Raw genomic sequence first — 21,144 nt, forward strand, 5'->3', positions numbered from 1 at the left:
CAAGGATGCACTTGGAAAATCTTATGCTAAATGAAAGACAGCATTCACAAAAGACCACAATTGTATAAATCTATTTATATGCAATGTCCAGACGAGGCAAACCTAGTGGTTCCCAAGGGCTGGGGGGATGGCATTTGGGGAGACACTGGTGATGGAAATGGGGTTTTATTTAGGAGTGCTGAACAGGTACTAAAATTATTGTAGTGATAGGTGTACAACTCTGTCAATATACTAAAAACTACTGCATTGTACCCCTTAATATGTTTACTGGTTTATTATAAAGGTATTACAAATAATACAGATGAAGAGATGTGTGAGGTGAGGTATGAGGGAAGGGATACGGAGCTTCCATGCGCTCCCTGGGTGCACCGCCCGCCAGGAACCTCCATGTGTTCAGCTATCTGGAAGCTATCTGAACCCAGTTCTCTTGGATTTTTGGGAAGCTTCATGATATTAGCATTCCTTTCCCCCAAGAGTGTAGAGCACGACCCTCTCTGGGAAAAGTCTCATGATCACATGAATATCAAATGTATAATTTTCTGAAAATAGACTTATTTGAACCCCAAATAATGCCCCATGATTTAGAATTAATTTCTAATTATGTACAATGTCTACGTACTATAATAATTCAAACTTCAAGACTAAATCCTTGCTACAACACTGTTGTAAGGCAAAGTTATACGTAATCACATAATCTCTATTTTCTTCTGAAACATCACATTCTACAGTCTACACAAAACACTTTAAATGGGTGGGTGTTATAGTCTGGTAAGTATATATGAATTGTATGTCAAAAAAGATGTTAAAAATTTAACAATATCCTTATACTACACAAGTGGTTATCAAACTTAAGTGCACATCAGAATCACCTGGTGAGCTAATTAAAACACTGATTGCTGGGCCCACATGTAGAGTTTCTGGTCCAGTGGTTCTGGGAAGGGCCTGAGAATGCATTTCAAACAAGTTCTCGGATGATGCTGATGCTGGAATTACTCTTTGAGAACCAATGTGCCTTTCCTAGCAAAGGAAGCCGTGACAGATGGTACCTGGAAAATTGGGACACTCTGACCCTAATAATGCACTTTTCCAATGGTCTTAGCAAATGGCACACCAGGAGATTATATCCCACGCCTGGCTCCGAGGATCCCACGACCACAGAGCCTCGCTCATTGTTAGCACAGCAGTCTGAGATCAAACAGCAAGGCAGCAGTGAGGCTGGGGGAGGGGCATCCACCATTGCTGAGGCTTGAGTAGGTAAACAAAGCTGCCAGGAATCTCGAACTGGGTGGAGCTCACTCCAGCTCAAGGAGGCCTGCCTGTTTCTGTAGACTCCACCTTTGGGGGCAGGGCATAGCTGAACAAAAGGCAGCAGAAACTTCTACAGACTTAAACGTCCTTGTCTGACAGGTTTGAAGAGAGTAGTGGTACTCCCAGCATGGAGTTTGAAATCTGAGAACAGACAGACTGCCTCCTCAAGTGGGTCCCTGAACCCTGAGGAGACTAACTGGGAGATACCTCCCAGTAGGGGCCAACTGACACCTCATATAGCTGGGTGCCCCTCTGAGACGAAGCTTCCAGAGGAAGGATCAGGCAGCAACATTTGCCCTTCTGCAATATTTGCTGTTCTGCAGCCTCCACTGGTGATACCCAGGCAAATAGGGTCTGGAGTGGACCTCCAGAAAACTCCAACAGACCTGCAGCTGAGGGTCCTGACTGTTAGAAGGAAAACTAACAAACAGAAAGGACATCCACACCAAAACCCCATCAGTATGTCACCATCATCAAAGACCAAAGGTAGATAAAACCACAAAGATGGGGAGAAACCAGAGCAGAAAAGCTGAAAATTCTAAAAATCAGAGCACCTCTTCTCCTCCAAAGGAATGCAGCTCCTCGCCAGCAATGGAACAAAGCTAGATAGAGAATGACTTTGATGAGTTGAGAGAAGAAGGATTCAGACGACTGGTAATAACAAACTTCTCTGAGCTAAAGGAGGATGTTCAAACCCATCACAAGGAAGCTAAAAACCTTGAAAAAAGATTAGACGAATGGCTAACTAGAATAAACAGTGTAGAGAAGCCCTTAAATGACCTGATGGAGCTGAAAACCATGGCGCAAGAACTATGTGACACATGCACAAGCTTCAGTACCTGATTTGATCAAATGGAAGAAAGGGTATCAGTGATTGAAGATCAAATAGATGAAGCAAGAAGAGAAGTTTAGAGAAAAAAGAATAAAAAGAAACGAACAAAGCCTCCAAGAAATGTGGGACTATGTGAAAAGACCAAATCTACATCTGATTGGTGTACCTGAAAGTGACGGGGACAATGGAACCAAGTTGGAAAACACTCTGCAGGATATTATCCAGGAGAACTTCCCCAACATAGCAAGGCAGGCCAAAATTCAAATTCAGGAAATACAGAGAATGCCACAAAGATACTCCTCCAGAAGAGCAACTCCAAGACACATAATTGTCAGATTCACAAATTTGAAATGAAAGAAAAAAAGTTAAGGGCAGCCAAAGAGAAAGGTCGGGTTACCCACAAAGGGAAGCCCATCAGACTAACAGCAGATCTCTCAGCAGAAACTCTACAAGCCAGAAGAGAGTGGGGGCCAATATTCAACATTCTTAAAGAAAATAATTTTCAACCCAGAATTTCATATCCAGCCAAACTAAGCTTCATAAGTGAAGGAGAAATAAAATCCTTTACAGACAAAACAATGCTGAGAGATTTTGTCACCACCAGGCCTGCCTTACAAGAGCTCCTGAAGGAAGCACTAAACATGGAAAGGAACAACTGGTACCAGCCACTGCAAAAACATGCCAAATTTTAAAGACCATTGAGGCTAGGAAGAAACTGCATCAACTAACGAGCAAAATGACCACCTAACATCATAATGACAGGATCAAATTCACACATAAAAATATTAACCTTAAATGTAAATGGGCTAAATGCTCCAATTAAAAGACACAGACTGGCAAATTGGATAAAGAGTCAAGACCCATCAGTGTGCTGCATTCAGGAGACCCATCTCACGTGCAGAGACACACATAGGCTCAAAATAAAGGGATGGAGGAAGATCTACCAAACAAATGGAAAACAAAAAAAGAGTAGGGGTTACCATCCTAGTCTCTCATAAAGCAGACTTCAAAACAACAAAGATCAAAAGAGACAAAGAAGGCCATTACATAATGGTAAAGGGATCAATTCAACAAGAAGAGCTAACTAACCTAAATATATATGCACCCAATACAGGAGCACCCAGATTCATAAAGCAAGTCCTTAGAGACGTACAAAGAGACTTAGACTCCCACACAATAATAATGGGAGACTTTAACACCCCACTGTCAACATTAGACAGATCAACGAGACAGAAAATTAAGAAGGATATCCAGGAATTGAACTCAGCTCTGCACCAAGTGGACCTAATAGACATCTACAGAACCCTCCACCCCAAATCAACAGAATATACATTCTTCTCAGCACCACACCACACCTATTCCAAAATTGACCACATAGTTGGAAGTAAAGCACTCCTCAGCAAATGTAAAAGAACAGAAATTATAACAAACTGTCTCTCAGACCACAATGCAATCAAACTAGAACTCAGGATTAAGAAACTCATCCACAACCACTCAACTACATGGAAACTGAACAACCTGCTCCTGAATGACTACTGGGTACATAACGAAATGGAGGCAGAAATAAAGATGTTCTTTGAAGCCAATGAGAACAAACACACAACATACCAGAATCTCTGGGAAACATTCAAAGCAGTGTGTAGAGGGAAATTTATAGCACTAAATGCCCACAAGAGAAAGCAGGAAAGATCTAAAATCAACACCCTAACATCACAATTAAAAGAACTTGAGAAGAAAGAGCAAACACATTCAAAAGCTAGCAGAAGGCAAGAAATAACTAAGATCAGAGCAGAACTGAAGGAGACAGAGACACAAAAAACCCTTCAAAAAAATCAATGAATTTGGGAGCTGCTTTTTTGAAAAGATCAACAAAATTGACAGACCGCTAGCAAGACTAATAAAGAAGAAAAGAGAGAAGAATCAAATAGACACAATAAAAAATGATAAAGGGGATATCACTACCTATCCCACAGAAATACAAACTACCATCAGATAATGCTATAAACACCTCTACGCAAATAAACTAGAAAATCTAGAAGAAATGGATAAATTCCTGGACACATACACTATCCCAAGACTAAACCAGGAAGAAGTTGAATCCCTGAATAGACCAATAACAGGCTCTGAAATTGAGGCAATAATTAATAGTCTACCAACCAAAAACAGTCCAGGACCAGATGGATTCACAGCCAAATTCTACCAGAGGTACAAATGGGAGCTGGTACCATTCCTTCTGAAACCATTCCAATCAATAGAAAAATAGGGAATCCTCCTCCCTAACTCATTTTATGAGGCCAGCATCATCCTGATACCAAAGCCTGGCAGAGACACAACAAAAAAAGAGAATTTTAGACCAATATCCCTGATGAACATCGATGAAAAATCCTGAATAAAATACTGGCAAACCGAATCCAGCAGCACATCAAAAAGCTTATCTACCATGATCAAGTTGGCTTCATCCCTGGGACGCAAGGCTGGTTCAACATATGCAAATTAATAAATGTAATCCATCATATAAACAGAACCAAAGACAAAAACCACATGATAATCTCAATAGAAGCATAAAAGGCCTTTGACAAAATTCAACAGCCATTCATGATAAAAACTCTCAATAAACTAGGTATTGATGGGACTTATCTCAAAATAATAGCAGCTATTTATGACAAACCCACAGCCAATATCATACTGAATGGGCAAAAACTGGAAGCATTCCCTTTGAAAACTGGCACAAGACAGGGATGCCCTCTCTCACCACTCTTCTTCAACATAGTGTTGGAATTTCTGGCCAGGGCAATCAGGCAGGAGAAAGAAATAAATGGTATTCAGTTAGGAAAAGAAGAAGTCAAATTGTCCCTCTTTGCAGATGACATGATTGTATATTTAGAAAACCCCATCATCTCAACCCCAAATCCCCTTAAGCTGATAAGCAACTTCAGCAAAGTCCCAGGATACAAAATCAATGTGCAAAAATCACAAGCATTCTTATACACCAATAACAGACAAACAGAGAGCCAAATTATGAGTGAATTCCCATTCACAATTGCTTCAAAGAGAATAAAATACCTAGGAATCCAAGTTACAAGGGATGTGAAGGATCTCTTCAAGGAGAACTACAAACCACTGCTCAATGAAATAAAAGAGGACACAAGCAAATGGAAGAACATTCCATGCTATCGATAGGAAGAATCAATATCGTGAAAATGGCCATACTACCCAAGGTAAGTTATAGATTCAATGCCATCCCCATCAAGCTACCAATGACCTTCTTCACAGAATTGGAAAAAACTACTTTAAAGTTTATATGGAACCAAAAAGAGCCCGCATTGCCAAGACAATCCTAAGCCAAAAGAACAAAGCTGGAGGAATCATGCTACCTGACTTCAAACTATACTACAAGGCTACAGTAACAAAAACAGCATGGTACTGGTACCAAAACAGAGATATAGACCAATAGAACAGAACAGAGTCCTCAGAAATAATACCATACATCTACAACCATCTGATCTTTGACAAACCTGACAAAAACAAGAAATAGGGATAGGATGCCCTATTTAGTAAATGGTGCTGGGAAAACTGGCTAGCCATATGTAGAAAGCTGAAATTGGATCTCTTCTTATACCTTATACAAAAATTAATTCAAGATTGATTAAATACTTAAATGTTAGACTTAAAACAATAAAAACCCTAGAAGAAAACCTAGGCAATACCATTCAGGACATAGGCATGGGCAAGGACTTCATGTCTAAAACACCAAAAGCAATGGCAGCAAAAGCCAAAATTTACAAATGGGATCTCATTAAACTAAAGAGCTTCTGCACAGCAAAAGAAACTACCATCAGAGTGAACAGGCAACCTACAGAATGGGAGAAAATTTTTACAATCTTCCCATCTGACAAAGGGCTAATATCCAGAATATACAAATAACTTCAACAAATTTACAAGAAAAAATCAACCCCATCAAAAAGTGGGCAAAGTATATGAACAGACACTTCTCAGAAGAAGACATTCATGCATCCAACAGACACATGAAAAAATGCTCCTCATCACTGGCCATCAGAGAAATGCAAATCAAAACCACACTGAGATACCATCTCACACCAGTTAGAATGGCAATCATTAAAAGGTCAGGAAACATCAGGTGCTGGAGGGGATGTGGAGAAATAGGAACACCTTTACACTATTGTTGGGACTGTAAACTAGTTCAACCATTGTGGAAGACAGTGTGGAGATTCCTCAGGGATCTCGAACTAGAAATACCATTTGACCCAGCAATCCCATTACTGGGTATATACCCAAAGGATTATAAATCATGCTGCTATAAAAACACATGCACACGTGTGTTTATTGTGGCACTATTCACAATAGCAAATACTTGCAACCAATCCAAATGTCCATCAATGATAGACTGGATTAAGAAAATGTGGCACATATACACCATGGAATACTATGCAGCCAGAAAAAAGGATGAGTTCATGCCCTTTGTAGGGACATGGATGAAGCTGGAAACCATCATTCTCAGCAAACTATAGCAAGAATAGAAAACCAAACACCACATGTTCTCACTCATAGGTGAGAATTGAACAATGAGAACACTTGGACACAGGGTGGGGAACATCACATACCAGGGCCTGTCGTGGGGTGAGGGTAGAGGGGAGGGATAGCCTTAGGAGATATACCTAATGTAAATGACAGGTGCAGCACACCAACATGGCACATGTATACATATGTAACTAACCTGCACGTTGTGCACATGTACCCTAGAACTTAAAGGATAATAATAATAAAAAAAGTAAATAAAAGAGAACCAATGCAACAGATGATATGAATAGTGGAATATAGTTTGAGGACATCACAACCATTCACAGCTTAGTAAAAACAATGTGAAAGGAAGCTGCCATGAAAGAAGCAATAATGACAGTAATAACAGTATCACCACACATCAGTAATAGCCATGACAGCATTTAATATTTACTGATCCTCACTGTGTAACAAGTACTATATTAAGTGCATCAGTGATCACTGTCTCTTTCTTTTTTTTTTTTTTTTTTTTGAGACGGAGTCTTGCTCTGTCGCCCAGGCTGGAGTGCAGTGGCGCAATCTCGGCTCACTGCAAGCTCCGCCTCCTGGGTTCACGCCATTCTCCTGCCTCAGCCTCTCCGAGTAGCTGGGACTACAGGCGTCCGCCACCACGCCCGGCTAATTTTTTTTTTTTTGTATTTTTAGTAGAGACAGGGTTTCACCATGGTCTCGATCTCCTGACCTCGTGATCCGCCCGCCTCGGCCTCCCAAAGTGCTGGGATTACAAGCGTGAGCCACCGCGCCCGGCCATCATTGTCTCTTTTAGCGCTCATGACAACCCTATTAGATGAGGATGCTGGTGAAATTATCACTACAAGGTAAGTTTGACTTTACCAACTGCTTACTATGAACTATACCCAGTTACCAATTTCTTTATATATGTTGTTTCATTTTACAGATAAAGAACCTAAGGCCTCTTAGAATTTCATTCCCACTGCTAAGAAGTGGAGAAATCAGGCAGTCTAATTCCAAAGTCCTTCCTCTTACCCACTTTATGTGCCATAGTGGGGCAGCCTGCTCTTTGCTGAGCTGGCCTAATTGTTAGATTTTGGGGTATTCAGAGCAGTGATTACCCCTAAATAATACTGTGATATTTGAGAGATATCACATGGGATTTGTTACTAATAAAATACCAATTTTGCAAATGATATGCTTTACAAATTACAGTTTTGATCCCCATAATGATGTCATTCACACTCATATGAGTTCTGATAGGCTCACTAAACGGAAGAGAATGGGGTGTAATTATGCATAATGCATTTTTGCTCATAGGCCTTTAGGCCATTATCCTTTGAACAATAATAAATTATGCCCAGCATTTGAACTTCTCCGTAATCTGTGGTCTTCTGATCAGGAGAAAAGCTTGCAACATTTTGGGTACTTATTCATAAATACAGTTGCCTCCCAGTCCAGTTTTCTTTAGAAATTGCCTGTGAAGCCATCCAATTTGTTCCCTTGAACCAGTGTCTAGAGTGCTATACCCAATATTCAAGTTAGAAGAAGGGTTGAAACCATTTTATGACAGTGTTTACCAGAGTATAGCAAGTGTTCTGATGGAAGAAATGAAGTTTTAGACAGTATAATGATAATTCATTGAATTAATAGTTTTGGATTTCTTTGTATATGAGGACAAACATAATAGGCATATTGAGTATATGAATTCATGGATATCATTGGCTAGGACAAGGCAGTTGGTGTCTGTAGAAAAAATCATTAGGTGGTGAAATGAAAATTACTTCCTGGATTCTTTTGTCTCAACCTTTCAGGGGCATAAACAGACTCTAGGTTTTGGCATAACTGCTCTCCATAGATCATTCAGGTTTGGGCTGCCTGCATCTCAGCCTTCTTTAGTGAAAATGAGACCTTTCTTGGACCAGTTCTTGCTACACCTCATTTTCCAAGTGCAAAGGCATCACTCATCTCCCTAATCAACTATAGGTTTTTGTTTCTCAGATGGAAGTGTCTTTCCCTCATCTAAAGTGGAGCCCTGTCCCCCTCCCTGCTAAAAAGCCTTACATCATGTCACAAGCTCCTGTCATAGCATGATGCATTCTCTGTCCAAACCCAAGGGATTCTCCTGTCTTATTCCACTGTGCTTTCATTTAAAAAATAAAAATAAAGCGCATTAAAAAAAAAAAAAAACACACCACTCCTAAAACAGGGTCTTCTAAATGTAACTTAAACACAATAGGCCAGTGGTTTATTTATAAATGCTGGAAACCTTTCCTAATTTGCAATTATGTGCAAAACTCCATTATATGAAACACGGAAGACGAGATGAGTGAGAATCTGGATGGCCAATAAATGTTTAGACAGATATTTAATCTTATTTCGTGTTACTGAGAAAATATAACTTAAACAAAGATAGCACTTTTCATCCATCAGATGGTTAAAAACTCTTACAAGTATTGGGACGTGTGGAGAAATGGGAACACATGTGCATGGCTTGTGGCTTATAAATTAGTATAGCTATTTGGAAAAGCAATCTGGCAGCATCTAGCAAAATTAAAAATACAAATGCCTTACCACACATTATACCTATGGGTTTATATACATGGATATACATATGAGACTGTCTATTACAGTATTGTTGGTAATGGCAAAACATCAGATGTTTTGCCATTACCTAAAATTAACTAGGGCAATAGATAAATTGTGGTCTATTTATACAAGGGAGTATTATACAAGTTTAAAAGAAGATAACTAGATCTAAAATAAATAAACACAGATCTCAAAAACCTGGTATCAGCTGAAGAAAATAAGTTGTTCAATGTACCACACATTACAATATTTATGTAAGCAAAATCACTTGACAAGTGTGATGAATGAATAAGCACTACTCTTATCCACTTAGATAATTCTAATACAGATTTTCCTAACTCCTGGCAACTTACCTAAATTGTTTGGATCCTTAAGACGCAGTTCAGATTCCACCTCCTCCAGGACACCTCCTGGCCACAGTGATTCTTTTTATCCTCTGAACCACTTAATAATGAACACTTTCTATGCTCTGGACTCATTTATTTGATTCTGTTCTTGTGGGAATTAGCAGTTTCCCCATATAGGATGCTTAGTGTTATTCTTAGTGCATAGTAAGTCATTGACTATTAGTGGCTATTATAATTTCAAATGCGTTTCTCCATTTGTATAGCATGGTACTCTGCCATAGTAGATATACAAAAGATGTTCACTTTTGACCATGAAAATGACGACCACATATTTCTATTAATGACCTGTTTTCCCAACTCACCTCCAGAGGTGGGGCTCCTGACACGTTAATTACAAGATATCCTAACTTGCCAGTGAAAGCTGTAGGAATTCAGGAGTTAGACATTCTCTAGTTCCACAAACTGAGTGCTGAGTGCTGCTCTCTGGGGGCCCCAGATATGCACTAACCCTGACTCTAAGCTAAGCTGCTTCTAGATTCCCTGATGCTATAGCTAGGGCTCTAGCAAGATTTCCAAACCCTGTATCCCACTAGCCCACTGTCACTGAGAGACAATCTAAGCCTTTTAGAAACCAAATGTTAATCCTGAGACTTTTTTCCTAAGACCTCGAAGACCAGGAGAACTTCCCCGTTTTAGCAATATCCAAGGATGCACTTTTAGAGAAAAATGTTTTAAGGAAGAACAAGCAGGATAGAGATGGGGAGAGTGTAGAGAGCAAGGGTAACATTTCTCAGCAGAACACTTCATGCCCACTGGGTACAGAGACTTTAAGTAAGTGATCTCATTTATCACAACACTCACAAGAGGGCAATGAAGCATCATCTCACCTTCACACATTAGGAAACTGAGGCCTTGAGATTAATTAATGTGTCCACCACTGCACAGATAATTAGTGTTAGAATAAGGAATTAACTCCAGGTCTTCCTGGATTTAAAAACCTGTGTTTGTGGCATAAGTTAAATGTATTTGTTTCAATTAGATTCATTTACACTGTATTTGATTTTATTAAGTTAAAATATATGTTTCACATCCTTCTATGTCTAGGCACTTAGTTAATAATTTTGGGAATTGAAAGAAGTGGTTGACTTGGAAAGATGTGGATAAAGCTGATGGCTGCTCTGGACTACGGCCTCCACACTCACAGGGTCTCAAGTTGCTATGACTGGAAAACAAACACGATTAACAAAAGAAATTAGGGGAAAGAAAAAGACCTGAAAATCATAATTTTTCTATCAATAGAATACTATGACAGTCTTGTCAGGCATGACTACAGGAGGAAGATCAACTAAAATTAGCACATACATTTTGTTCAGGAAGTTGAAGTCCTTTGTAGGCCATTCTTTGATTTCCCCAGGAAGATCAGTTCTCTTTTGGGGTTTATAGTGGATGGCTTATTAAAAGCTACTTGCTCTAACATGATTTCTAAGGATGTGTATTCCTTGCAGTATCTTTCACCTCACCTTCAGCTGAAGTAAAAACATCCCAAATAAGGTCAATTTTCATGTTTTTATTAATAACCCTGAGATGAAGGTGACTTTTCTCTCAGCTTATTCCTGTTATTTGCTGCAAATACTAACTGAAATAATGTAGAAAACACACCACTGAAACTCTCAAGGGAGGAGATAATACTTAGCAATCATGGAAAAACTGTTCCCAATTACGATGTTCCCTACAAACACATTCCTTTCAAGCAGTCAAAAAATAGCTGCAAACTCCAATTACCTATGTTTACAATGCTTATAATTATATTTAATATTTGAAATAGGATATAATATGAAATAATAGCAGCTCTTCTCTAAAAGTACAATCAAAAACCAAGAAAAAAGCTCAAGTGGAAACAAGACTAAAGATGGAAGAAACTTTTCTATTCCAACAATAATTGAACTACATTAGTTAAAAGTGAACCCTGTAAGGGAAGAAGTCATACAAATACATTTTTTACTGACATCAATTGGTTAAGAGTCATTTACTTATAAAGTAGAATACTTCATAAATTATGCTCCCCCAACAGATAAATTACAGGTGCAACATGTTGAGAATATGACATTCAACAAATGAAACTCAATAAGGCCAATGGGCCTTTTAAGTCTCTTATAAATTCAATATTTACTGAAATAGAATGACTAAAGCCCTGTATTGCAAGGGTGATACATAGGTATATGCTGGAACTTACCCTGAGTCTTCTTACTAATGGCATATTAACTATCCTAATTTTAAGGAGCCATGACAGATTGAGAAAGTAACATAGTATAAAACAAAAGACAATTGAGAACCATGGTGTCACATTACGACTTTGTATAGTCATCATCCTAGAGTTCCTGTTAAGGAAAAATAACAGTACAATGGTATTTTTGTTTTAATTTACTTTATAGAGGCATTAAATTTCCCTATACAATTATTTTTTGTTAAAATATGACATTTTAAAATCCAGTCAAATTTATTATTGTATTTTTAAGGTCCAGTCCTAATTATCTATTAATCAAATGTTTGATTAATAGGAAGTTTGAAAGTTCCTTCTAAAAATGCTTCCTGCAAATGCATTGGGACAAGACAGCTCTTAGCATTCCACGGAGAGTCTAAAACTGAAAACTGAATTCTGATAAAGTATTCTCCCTTTCTTAAAAAAAAAAAAGCCGCAAATTATTGAGCCACCTTTGTGGTACAACTTGTGCCATAGGTGATCAAGGTAGAACTTTGCAATACACATACATTTCAAAACTCAAGGAAAGGATAGACATACCAGGTTTATAGTCTTGTCATAATGTCATTAAAATCAATTACTGATTTAAATTAAAATTGGTTTAAATAAAGTAGACTTTAGTCAAGTGGTTCTCAATCATGGTTCCATCCCAGAAACTAGTATGTGGTGGGACTTTGCCTTTAACAACAACAAAAAAAAGTTTTCTAGATTTCTGATGGGCAGTGAGGGTTAAGAATCACTGTTTTGGTCTTAACGATATAGGCAACCACTAAGAGATGCTTACAGAGTCAGATCACCTAGACACCTTGTGTTAATTTTCTAATCTGAAGAGGCATTTATGCCATTTCATCAAACAGATGGTACCCGAAGGCCCCATCAGGAGTGTGCAGCTGAAAGTAATACTGGATGTGTACAAAAAAGGAAGTCTGAATTTTTTGACAGTTGTACAAAGGGTGGCTTCAGGTGGTGAGCTGAAATGGTTTCTATTGTTTTTGAATTAGGATAATATTTGCCTATTTGTTTTTGAATTAGAATAATAAGACTTTTACTTTCATATTCTGCAACTTGTACTTATCAATATGTCACTATCAAGTGATAACTTCATATGCTTAATTTAAAATGCCTATGTATGCACAATACAACCAAATACATAGGACCGGAAAGTTTTTGAAACCCATGTTATTCATGTATTCCTTTATTGTATATTTATGGAGAAAAAAATTATACTATGTTCACTGGGTACTGTTCTAGGTACTGGAAATACAGTAGTGAACAAAGAGAAACAAAAATCTCTACCTTCGGAGAGCTGCTTCTTGTGGGGGGATTTCTGAATAAGAGCCAGATGGAGCTTTATTTATTTACTTTGATTTATATACCTTTGCTCATCATAAATAATTTGAAACTGCTACAGAGATAAGCACAATACAATAGAAAATACTTAATATAGATAAGAAAAAAATAAAACGAAATAAAGAGTGATATGATAACATTGGCGAACTTTATTTTTCCCTTGAATTTTTACAATGAAGAAACCTTGGTGAATTTTTAAGAAATCCAGAAAAAATAGCCTGGAAGGTGATTGGAATAATTCAAAGGTAAAATAAACTGCAACCAATGTTAACTAAAATTAAAAGTTGCAGTACATTCAAAAACATGCAAATCAAATTCCTTTAAAACACTGATTTTTAAAAATCCAGGGTTGTTGCCCAGAATGTCTGTAAAGTTCTTAAAAAATTAAACCCTGGGACCCACCTCAGATCTTCTCAATTATAATCCATGTGAGGTCTAAACATATGTATTTCATTTTAGTATAGGACATGTTGTTTTATTACAAAATTGAACTCAAGATGACGATAACTTAAACTTCACCTTGATATACTTTTTAAAACAGATTTAAGGGGTACAGGTGCATCTTTGTTACATGGACATACTGCATAGTGCTGAAGTCTGGGCTTTCAGTGTAAACATCACCTGAATAGTGTACTTTGTACCCAACAGGTAGTTTCTTATCCCTCACTCCCTTCCCATCCTTCCACCATTTAACACACCAATCAAACGTGTATTTTTTAAATTTCCAGAGGTGGTTCTGATATTCATTTAAAAACCACTGTCTGAAGGGTGGGACTTGCTAGATGGCAGAGTGAGAAGCTAGGCAAATCTGCTTCCTCTCAAAAAACTCAACTGTAAAATATTGTCAGAATCCAGAATTTTGGGACCCCAGTAATCAATCAGCATTAAGCAGTAACTTGAGAAATGTTTATTCATGAACCACTCACTGTTGCATGTGGGGTAGGAAATTTATAAGCATTATATGTATACAAATATTTATAAGAAATTTCTAAGGTGACTTATTTATCTTAAATTCTACAATTATTTCTAGATACATAATACACATTAGCATCAAAAATGTTTATCAAAAACCTATTCAGGGATTGTGATGCTTCCATAATTAACACAGCATTTGAAAACACTTGCACATTTTTAAAGTGCTATTTAAAGAGCTGATTTTCTTAAATAGGGAAGATACTGCATTTGAAACCTTATTTACAAGAGCTGCCAGGACACTTTATTTTAATATATGCTATTGTAGTCCAACCTTATGTCATAAAATATTCACAAACATAAAACTACAAGGATCATAATTAGCTAGATTATACTGCACATGGAAAATCAGAGTATTAACATCATAGCCCTTGATTTTTTTTTTTTAACCAACATTATTTGGTGATTACCATGTGCCAAACATTGTTAATTCCTGTACATGTATCAATTCATTTAATCCTCGAGACACTCCTAAAATGGAGCGACTATTATCATTTCTGTTTTAAAAGATGAGGAAACTGAGAGGTACAAGAGGTTAAGTAACTTGCCCTAAGGGACTAAGAGGCAGTGAGAGACTAACTTGCCTATGGGTAATGTATGGCATATAGCCTGGATTCAAATTAGCTGGCTCCCAAACCTCCTGTTCTTATCTACTCTGCTGTGTTGCTAGAGCTTGTAAACCTATGAGCCTGTGTTGTAAGGCAAAACACCCAGAGGGAAATGAAGGCAGTTATTAAAGAAAACAACACATCTTATTTTCTTTAAATACATGCATACATATACACAAATACAGGCCAACACTCACACTCTGGCACAGTCCTCATATACAGACAAAACCAAAATAAGAAGAAGATCACCAGAATACTAGGGATTTGAAGTTAAGCCTTTAGTGTTTTAGATTAAATTTCTAGTGCCTTACCTTAAAAACACAAAAATGAATCATCACAAATGCTATATCATGAGCAAATGTACTGCATATATAATGTCAATCATAGGCAATACCAAAATATATTGTTCTATAGTATAACATGTCCAGTATATACATAGCCTTTATTTACCTGTTTGAATTATTTTATGTCTAATTTAAGGGTCCTCTCTTCTATCTTAAATAAACGGGCACACCAGTTTCATCTTCCAGAATATTTCTTACCGAAATCAGTTTAGTCCCATGCTGTACCTGACCTATAATATCATGCATTCCTGCATTTGTTCCATCTATAGTGACATTTGTGTTCTTTTTCTGCAGATTTGAAGATTTCATACTTGAATTTTGTTTTTTACCATTAGTGCTGAGATATTATTTTTTGAAAGAAGTTTTTATATCAACCAAACATGTTGTATATGACTGAGATGTTCATGTCAGGCCTCTAAGACATCCTCACACATTTATCAAAAAATTATGGTAGAGCTCCACTGAACAATGAAAATGCCAAGAGACATGAAATGGGATGAAATACAGAACTTCAGAAACCTCTCATTAGTGAGAAAACATAGAGGCATAGAACAAGCACAAGCAAACCTCAATGTCGCCGATGAAAGACTGCAGCAGTTAAAAGAAAACTGATAGCTAATGGCAGGCTAGATAAGAAACAGACCTCTCCAGTGAATCACATGACGTTCCTTTCTGGGAACCCAGAGCCTGTCCCATGCTTCCTAGTGTGCTTCTGAGCTAGGCTTTGCAGCAAAGAGACAATTTCTCCTAACTTTTTAATTAACGTGTGTCCTTGCTGATAGACACTGTGAATGAAGCACTTTTTCCTTCCCATTATGGCTTAGAGTTTAGATTTAATTACTGTGGAAATGAATCAAGAAACATGACTTCGGGCATAGCATTTTAAATGTTGGCAGAGTAACCATATTAATTCTCTATTTTAAAGTATCAGTGTCATCCCATCTTTATGATGAGTGATGTGCAAATAAGTTTAGAAAGGAGGTTACTGACCCAGAGACTCTGTGGGCCATGGGAATATCACCTATTAGTTGTAATTTGGAAAGCTTTTGTTTGGATAATGAGTTAGTTTCATTCTGCAAGTACTCATAAATACTTGTGCATCATAAAAATTTGCTCTTACGGTGTTATATATGAGATTTTCGGGGCCCCTTAACTTGAGCCAATGAGCTAATATATAATATCATACATAATAATGCATGTCATCAAATGTGTACACAGCCACATTTTCTAAAAATGAAAAGTTTAGAAAAGTAGCCTAAAATGAGTAGGGGAAATATAGATAGAGATAAAATTATTATACAGGTAGAGAGAATTATCTCTCTCTCATGCAATAAGCTATAAGCCATGAAAATACAGTAAAGTTCTGAAATATTTAGTCCTCCAATAAAATATGTATTTTGAAAAATAAAAATAAAAACAACTCAAAATGACCTTAAAAGGAAAAAAAAAACTTGAAAAGCATGTGAGATACCTTCTCATGCAATCCAGCGCTCGGATAAAGAAGTCCTTGTGTAACTGGTGCTCATCTCTCAAGATTGAGCATTGTTCAAGTGTCACTGACATCGATGTCCTGTCTTTGGCACTTTTACAACAGGTGAAACGAATACCATTTAGTTTGCGGCAAATCTGTAACATATGTAAAAACGAACGTTTATTGTTCATTTGTAATACTGTAAAGTGTTGGCCTCCTCCAAACACTTCTAGTCTAAACACATCAAATATAAATTTGGGTTTCTGTTGATAGTCAATTGGTTCAATCGGTCTCATCAAATGTAAAAGCATTACCTTTTCATTTCAAAAGCCAACGCAATGGACCTAATTTATTTAGTTCTTTGTACATGAGGGGTGGAACTGCTGAAGCCATATAAGATGTGAAATATCCAGCAGAGGACGCAGCACACTACCCGAGGGGGTGCCTGGTCTGCAGTGTATGACAATGCTAAACTAACCCCAGCTCAGAAACAACACCTTCATTGTAAAGAGGAAAACAAACAGAAAACAAACAAAAAACAAGCAAACAAAAAACTATATTCCCTGGATCAAACAGTTGATTCCAATCGTATATAGCTAATATTCTCTTATTTTACATTTAAGAAACATTTGCTAGTCTTGGTTTTATGTTTTGAGATTTTAAACATCCTCGTGGTGCCTCACAACAGACAAGGAAACTACTCATCAATACTAAAAAGGAGAACAATAGAAATGGCCACTGTTTGTTACAAATTGACTGTGCTTTAGGGTACAACACCAAGAAATTTCATATACATTTGCTCTTTTTAATAAACTTCACAGGGGCCGGGCGCAGCGGCTCATGCCTGTAATCCTAACACTTTGGGAGGCCAAGGCAGGAGGATCATTTGAGCTCAGGAGTTTGAGACTAGCCTGGGCAACATAACAAAGCCTCCTCTCTGTTAAAATAAATAAATAAATAAAGTAGCTGGGCATGGTGATGCATGCTTGTAGTCCCAGCTACTTGGGAGTCTGAGGTGGGAGGATTACTTGAGCCTGTGATCATGCCACTGCACTGCAGCCTGGGCAACAGAGTGACACCCTGTCTCAAAACAAAACCTCCCAAATTAACAACAAAAGTAAATAAATAAACTTCACAGAACTCTAGAGGAAGATATAATTGTTTTCATTTTACAGATGAGGAAACTAAGGTTTAGATGGGTTAAGTAACTTGCACATAACAGAGCAGAACCAGGATTCAAACAGAACTCTACTTAGGTTCAAGAATCAAGTCTTTTAACTTCTGTTATGTTCTGTTTTCCTCTATGGTTCTTTCTTTTTGTTATTCTGATTTAAGTCAGAGAAAAATCACTGAGCATCAATACTCTCTTGTCTCACTGCCTTATGAGTAATAGGGGAATCATTCCATTCATTTCTCTTCTATCCCATGGTAGGGTTCTAATATGAGATACCAATAATCAACTTCGGCATTACAATGCTAATCAGTGTGCATTTAAAATAGATCTAATGTGATATAACAAAGGTCTTCTTTATTAGCTGTCATCAAGCAGTCTTTAAAAGTTGTCTGCTTTTAAAAGAAGGTAAAATAATATAGCTAATCTAGAATTTATTACCATGTTTTAATTGTGATTCTTAAACTTGAATTTATACATCAATATTAATTCAGACCTTTGGTACTTCTATTTCCAATATAAGTGACAAGAAAAATGTGAGAGCATGATTTCTCCATACAATCTTCTTACATCTAAAAAATTCTAATCCTTTCAAATAAATAGTATTTCATTTTTAAAAATTCTTATATTTATAATAATAAAATAGACCATAATGGCTATTTATGAGATATGATTTTTAAATTGAATTAATATTCTTTAAAATTTATTGTTACTATCATATGCACTTGTCCTACTTAGAATATTTAATGCTCTAAATTTAAAGTCTAGTGGAGGTAAGGGCACTTCCATCAGAGTACACAGGTTAGGCCTTGATTTCTACAATACCTGATTTAACACACTTGATTGTCATTTGTCCTCTTTAAATCTTCACTTTTACTATTTAAACTTAAAGAAGATAAAACCAAATGACTTTATTTTTATTTTTATTATTATTATTTTTGAGATGGAGTCTCACTCTGTCACCAGGCTGGAGTGCTGTGGCGCAGTCTCAGCTCACTGCAACCTCCAACTCCCCGGTTGAAGCGATTCTCCTGTTTCAGCCTCCTGAGTAGCTGGGATTACAGGTATGCGCCACCATGCCTGGCTAATTTTTGTATTTTAGTAGAGACGGAGTTTCACTATGTTGGCCAGGATGGTCTCTATCACCTGACCTCGTGATCCACCCACCTCGGCCTCCCAGAGTGCTGAGATTACAGGCGTGAGCCACCACGCCTGGGTACTTTATATTTTTCAGTTAGAATGTAAAACATTAACTAAAGCAGTATTTCATTAAATAGATTTTAAAAAGAAAGGAAAATAAAATAAAAACAAATATTAACAAAATATTTTTGGAAAATATCAAAAGGAATTTCTGTATTTCTTTATTTTAAGAGTATCATAAATAGGCCCATGATTTACAAATAGAATATTGAAACTGAGGCATTAGCTAACAGAAATGCTACTAATCATTCATTCAGTGGTGAATTGTGAGTAAATCATATTTGGTCAGTATACACACTTCAAAAAAAAATTTTAGAAATGTGTGGGATTTATAGGAAAACTTTTTCATACATTAAAATGGGAAATTTCATATACTAAGAGAAAATATACACTTGTGTTTACATATGTGTATCCTTAATTTATCTATTTACATAACTTCACAATATGTACATAATGACACATTTATATGTTTGTAAATCATCAGATGGCATGAGTATCAAACTATCTTCATGCTGTCATGTTTTCAGTAAAATAGAAAACACAATTTATGACCTAGCATTGTGAAATTTTTGTTAGAATTAACAACCGTAGTGGTCTTAGAAGATACAAAGAGCAGCCACACTATTAAAAACAACCGTCATGTAATATAGTATGGTGCTAAATGGAACCAGTGTAAATGAGCTGCCTGAAAGCAACATTTCATATTGTTACCTTTGATGTTCTTCCCTGGGGCTCCAAGAAGGCAGGAAGGGAAACTAAAGAAGCTTTCCTCTGCCTTGCTTTTGGTAAATTATTTCATATGGGCTCATGGTAAATTATCCATTCCTTTTTTCCCAGAAGAAAGTAAATGATATTGAATTATAATTGAAGCACTGTAAGTAGGGGAAAACTTTCTGTTTTAAATGCCATGGCTAGAAAATGAATAGAGTATGCTAGAAGCATGGTTAACCTGAGCTCCAAATTATAAGAGTAACACCGCAGAAACTGCAAACATGGCACTTATCATAAAGATCTTTAATATGTACCCTTCCTGATGGAAGGATGCATTCCTAATGAAAGGATGTTTGGGTCTGAATGTTTAACATAATTCATAAATTTCATGTGAGCTATGCCTCAACGGTTACCAGATAAGAGCCTTAAAAATACAGGCATTTTTTTTTTTTTTTTTTACCTCTAATTCTTCTAGAAACCTGGAGGGAGAACACAGGCAGCTCTTTTACCCCAAGGGCACCATTAAATGAGAAAGAGCTATACAAAATATAGTTCATTACCCCAAGAGCAATCCATCAGTAATGAATTCTATGCCAACATCTAAATTAACAAACACATTTATAAGCTCATTAACTGAACAATATGTCCAGAAGCCTTATTAAGGCTGTGAATCAGAGATCTGATAGCCACATTCTGTTGAAACCATATGTCTCTAAAGCAGCAGTTCAAAATCCTGGGTGATACTGGCAATTGACGTTGCAACACGCAACATTAAGGAACTCACAGACACTTCCTCAGAGTGGAGAACACATCCAAGGTTGGTAAGAATAGCAAGTGAGCAAGATTCTTTCTTGAGTGCATCTTCTTCCATCTTATGTTCTAGTCTATGGATAGAACTACCAACAAGAGTAAAAATGCCTAATCCACGGAATAATAGAAGATGACACCTGGTAACCCAAAGTGCAGAGGTTGGACCCTGCACAGTAGAGAATTGATAATATTTGCTGGTCATGACATGGCAGGAAATAAGATTTGACATGAGAGTGCTTACCGTTGCAGCCAGCCACATAATTTCTACATTCTTTCTTTTTTTGGATTGGATATTTTGAAGGAGATTTTCTAGTAATGCTTTTAAATCATTTTGTTCCTGAAAATGTGAAATATCTGAAGGGGGAAAAAACAAAGGAGAAAAATAAAATGAGACAGTGTTCACATTAAGCTGCCCATGGAGTTTTTTTCAATACATTTATTTGCAAACACAACTTTTCTTTTAGACAGAGTCTTGCTCTGCCTACCCAGGCTGGAGTGCCAGTGGGGCCCAATCTCTGCTCACTGCAGCCCAGCCTCAATTTTCCAGACTGAAGTGATCCTCCCACCTCAGTGCCCAAAGTAGCTGGGATTACAGGAGCACATCACCATGCCCAGCTACTTTTTGTATTTTTTTGCAGAGA

The 21,144-nt window shown here is 37.1% G+C and overlaps 1 protein-coding gene across 5 annotated transcripts in view; it reads right to left on the reverse strand.

Annotated features, from left to right (window-relative positions):
- INPP4B (inositol polyphosphate-4-phosphatase type II B) overlaps positions 1-21,144 on the reverse strand; it is an 837,221-nt gene that overhangs the window by 43,026 nt on the left and 773,051 nt on the right. For all 5 annotated transcript variants that reach the window (XM_003257752.4, XM_030816186.1, XM_030816183.1 and 2 more), the window contains exons 24-25: positions 20,745-20,857; positions 16,612-16,766 (exon numbers count right to left, since the gene is read on the reverse strand). In XM_003257752.4, the coding sequence (XP_003257800.1) occupies positions 16,612-16,766; positions 20,745-20,857 (268 nt within the window). The remainder of the gene's footprint in view (positions 1-16,611; positions 16,767-20,744; positions 20,858-21,144) is intronic.

The sequence above is a fragment of the Nomascus leucogenys genome, chromosome 7b (assembly GCF_006542625.1).
Source record: "Nomascus leucogenys isolate Asia chromosome 7b, Asia_NLE_v1, whole genome shotgun sequence".
Taxonomy (NCBI): domain Eukaryota; kingdom Metazoa; phylum Chordata; class Mammalia; order Primates; family Hylobatidae; genus Nomascus; species Nomascus leucogenys.